The sequence below is a fragment of the Oryzias melastigma genome, linkage group LG8 (genome assembly GCF_002922805.2).
Source record: "Oryzias melastigma strain HK-1 linkage group LG8, ASM292280v2, whole genome shotgun sequence".
Taxonomy (NCBI): Eukaryota; Metazoa; Chordata; class Actinopteri; order Beloniformes; family Adrianichthyidae; genus Oryzias; species Oryzias melastigma.
This window is the reverse complement of record NC_050519.1, coordinates 11,538,682-11,542,693: the sequence shown is the minus strand read 5'-3', so window position 1 is coordinate 11,542,693 and position 4,012 is coordinate 11,538,682. Positions and strand designations below refer to the sequence as shown.

The window sequence follows — 4,012 nt, the reverse complement described above, 5'->3', positions numbered from 1 at the left end:
TGGAAAAAAAGATATAGAATCCAGATTTGTAGTGGACAGTTTTATATCTTATCACTAAAATGCAGGTCATGACCCACTGCTTACTGAATGACAACTTCAATGTTGTGTTTATACACACATTCTATGAGAAAGTTATATTTTATATCCAGAAACTACTATAGAATTTGCTCTAAGGAATATTCCTTTAGTTTTTGCCATAATAATTACTTTATGTTTATTAAAAAAAAACTTGATTTGATGCTTCACATTTTTAAAGAAAAAAATCTATAGATATATCTGCTTCTGTATGCTTGGAGCTGTAAAGAAATCTGAGATTTTTCTGGTTTTTCGCTTTTTTTCTGCACTTTAACCTTTCACACAGTTATCTTCCTCTGGGGGTTGTCCATAGACTGTATATAAAATGGGGTTGTCTGATCACTCGGGAAATGCAAACATACCAGAAATTCTAGCGGTTCTTTGGGAATACTTCTTTAAGAAAGCACAACTGCCTTGTAAAAGAGTTTGTTTCTTTAATCTAAGAATGCTTGACGATCTCCTCTCCCTTTCACTTTTTTGGATCATCGTGGGTTTGTTGGTCTTCTCCTTTTTTCACGGGAGATTCAGAGTCCTTGAAAATGTGGAGCCTCCAGGACCCAGACCGCTTCTTTTTCTTGGTAACCTCCTTCAGCTGGACCTAAAGAGATTGGACAAAAGTCTTTGTGATGTAAGTCATATTTTTTTGCACCAAACCTGAAACATGCAAAATGATTACAGCGGGATTCGTGAGTTTCACCACATGTTGCTTTACTTCTTCAGCTGTCGAAAAAGTATGGACCAGTCTTTCAAATCTACTTTGGTCCAAAGAAGGTGGTGGTCCTAGCAGGTTATAGGACCGTCAAACAGGCTCTGGTTAACCATGCTGTGGAGTTCGGAAACAGAGAAGTCACTCCAATTTTCTACGATTTCAATAAAGGACACGGTAAAAAAATAAATAAATAAAAAAAATCTCTCACTTTTTTCCCCTGAACCATGAAATCTACAAGATTATTTTATCTTTAGGTATACTGTTTGCCAATGGAGACTCATGGAGAGAAATGAGGCGCTTTTCTCTGACAACATTAAAAGATTTTGGAATGGGCAAAAGACTCAGCGAAGAAAAAATCATTGAGGAATGTTACTATCTGATTGAAGAATTTGAACGTTTTAAAGGTAACAATTTTTTAAGAACAAAACAAAAATATTTACACATTTGAACAGCATGATTTCAATTGTGAAAATGTGTCAATGATATGTGCATGCAGGGGCACTACCAGATTCTCTGGAGGCCCTGGGCAAAAACCACTAAAAGTCCCCCCACAAAAACTTCCTTTTATTTATTGATTTATTTATTTATTTTAACATTTTGACAGGAAAACCTTTTATCAACAGTCAAGCTATTCATTATGCTGTTTCAAATGTTATGTCGGCTGTAACTTTTGGAAAGAGGTTTGAATACACAGACCCTGTATTTCAAGCCATGGTGGACAGAGATAATGAAAGTATTCATCTGGCAGGAACGGCTTCAGTCATGGTACGAAAGAATGACCATACAAATATAAAAAGTTCAATTTTTAAATGTAAGTTTTAATAACTGTTCTTTTTCACCACCAGATTTACAACTTACTCCCCTGGTTGGGGCCTTACCTTAAAAATTGGAGAGATTTGATGAAAAATATAGAAGATGGAAAGTCAGACATCGGGAAGATCATTGCAGATCTAAAGAACACCCTGGACCCCAACTTGTGCAGATGCTTTGTGGACGCTTTTCTGATCCGGAAGCAAAATCTGGAGGTCAGCACCTGATCGTATCAAAGACTCGCGCGGCTGTGTCTGCAGCTCACCTCTCCCCCAGAGGATGTGTCAAATGCAAAGAACAAATTTCACACACAACTTGACTTTAAGTTTAAGTGAAGAGAGGCAGAGCCCAGACGCTGATGGTAGTAAAGACCAGACGGCGCCAAATTGAAGAGGCAATAGTGGAGGTGGGCCGGCAGATAACGGCTGTGAAGAAAGTGATGGTTGGTTCAAGGAGCATAACATAAAAGTAAATTAATAAAACTGTAAAACAAAAACACCAAAAACCTCATCTAGGTATGATTCTCACTTTCAGTGCGAGAATAGGTTCAAATCCCGGACGAGCCCCCAATTTATGTTTCACCCTGCTCTAAGGGGGTGTAAAGGATGTAACATAAAGGTAGAAAAGGAAACATATTAAGTATAACAACGACTCAAAAACTCCAACGGATGATGTGGCACTATTTGAATGCAGTAAAAGACAAAAGAAATTAGGAACAGATAAAGATTCCAAAAGTACAAATAAAACAAAACATATGGCCTCAGCTGTAACACTGACCAATTGATGAGTGATGTGTGGCGTGATGAATCAGCATAATTGAAAATGAGGTAAATCTTCACTTATTTTCTCTTTTTTTTCCATCTAAGGAGTCCAAAATCAACAGTTCCCTTTACAATGACAATAACCTCCTCTACAGTGTGATGAATTTGTTTGGAGCTGGAAACGACACAACTGGCAACACCTTAAAGTGGTGTTTGCTTTACATGGCTAAACACCCGTGTGTTCAAGGTGCCACATTTTTTCTTTTCATTTTTAAGTTTTTGGTTTTGATGAAAGGCCGTTGTTTAAAAAAGGCTTAACGACTTTCTGGGTTTGAATTTGTTGGGAGTAAAGAGCAGGTCCAGGACGAGCTGAAGCGGGTGGTAGGAAGTCGTCAGGTGCGTGTAGAGGACAGAAAGAACCTGCCGTTCACTGACGCCGTCATCCATGAATCCCAGAGACTCGCAAACATCGGGCCGATGGCTCTTCCTCACGCAACGAGCCAAGACGTCACTTTTCAGGGCTACTTCATCAAAAAGGTCAGCTCCCACAATTCAAATGTTATTTGTATAATTTTAAGTGTTGATTTGAAATTGATATTTTTTCCAACCAGGGAACCACTGTGATTCCTCTTCTCACTTCCGTCCTGTATGATGAGAGTGAATGGGAGAGCCCCTATTCTTTTAACCCCTCTCATTTTCTGGATAAAGAGGGCAAATTCATCAAGAGAGACGCCTTCTTGGCTTTTTCTGCAGGTACAACATTTTACAACCTTTTTAACTTACCAACAACTGGTTGATCTTTTTCTCTCTCTCTCTCTCTCTGCAGGGCGAAGAGCGTGTCTGGGGGAAAGTTTGGCCCGAATGGAGCTCTTTCTGTTCTTCACCTCCCTGCTCCAGCACTTTACTTTTACCCCTCCGCCTGGAGTTTCAGAGGATGAGCTGGATTTGACTCCAGTCGTGGGCGTCACGCTGTGTCCTCAGCCTCAGAAGCTGTGTGCAGTCAGACGCCAGTGAGGAACAGAGGTGGACATTTGGTTTTTGGAACTCTATAAAACATCCAGTTGTTGTCCTTCTCTGAGATCAGGGAGATGATCGGACATTTGGAGCAGAAAGCATGTTTGTATGTTTCTTCTTAAGTCTGAAGAAACAAAAAAGCTAGAATGCAGACTTCTAATCATTGACTAACCTGTCTAGCAGGAAATGTAAAACTTGTTTGGACAAGCAGCTTTGTAGGTTTGCGTGGAAAGTTGGGACACGGTGACCTGATTACAAGAATCAGGTTAAATTCTTCTGTTGGAACATTTATAGTAATGGAAAAAATAGATAAATATTGATTTTTAAAGAACTGTTACCACAAAAATCTGGTCATTCTGTTTTAGCACAGCTCCAACTTTAAGGACAAAAGCTATGCAGCATTTTATATTTTAACAGGAGATGAAATGGAAAGCTTGCAAAAAAATGGCAAAACAAAGCATGAATCAGATTAAAAGAAAAGAAAAAAAAACAGTTTAACCCATTAAAAAAGTTATCCTGTGAAGGAAGTCCTGATTTTTTTGAGTTGGAGATTTTCCAAACTGTTTGAAGATAAAAATCCTTATCTGTCTCTAACTTTTGGCATACCTTCACAGATTGTTAGCCTAAAAAAATCACAATTATA

General features: G+C 38.6%; 1 protein-coding gene and 1 long non-coding RNA gene across 2 annotated transcripts; one reads left to right on the top strand and one right to left on the bottom strand.

Annotated features, from left to right (window-relative positions):
• The first annotated feature begins 369 nt into the window (after window positions 1–369).
• On the top strand, window positions 370–3,892 carry LOC112146253 (cytochrome P450 2K1). The gene is made up of 9 exons (XM_024271961.2): window positions 370–703; window positions 796–958; window positions 1,039–1,188; window positions 1,389–1,549; window positions 1,630–1,809; window positions 2,461–2,602; window positions 2,708–2,892; window positions 2,967–3,108; window positions 3,182–3,892. Exons 1-9 carry the CDS (start codon window positions 401–403, stop codon window positions 3,367–3,369), a joined length of 1,614 nt encoding a protein of 537 aa, XP_024127729.1. The 5' UTR covers window positions 370–400; the 3' UTR covers window positions 3,370–3,892.
• LOC118599056 lies at window positions 453–3,273 on the bottom strand. The gene is made up of 2 exons (XR_004948335.1): window positions 3,139–3,273; window positions 453–898 (listed from the first exon to the last, which is right to left on the bottom strand). It is a non-coding gene; the product is annotated as an uncharacterized LOC118599056 (long non-coding RNA).
• Window positions 3,893–4,012: the final 120 nt, after the last annotated feature.

What these genes read in the sequence shown, in the direction of transcription:
- LOC112146253 (XM_024271961.2), top strand. Translation starts at nt 401, where the DNA reads ATGGGGTTGTCTGATCACTCGGGAAATGCAAACATACCAGAAATTCTA. An exon ending in CAGGAACGGCTTCAGTCATG is followed by an intron (nt 1,550 to 1,629) that starts GTACGAAAGAAT and finishes TTTCACCACCAG; the next exon opens with ATTTACAACTTACTCCCCTG. An exon ending in AGGGCTACTTCATCAAAAAG is followed by an intron (nt 2,893 to 2,966) that starts GTCAGCTCCCAC and finishes TTTTCCAACCAG; the next exon opens with GGAACCACTGTGATTCCTCT.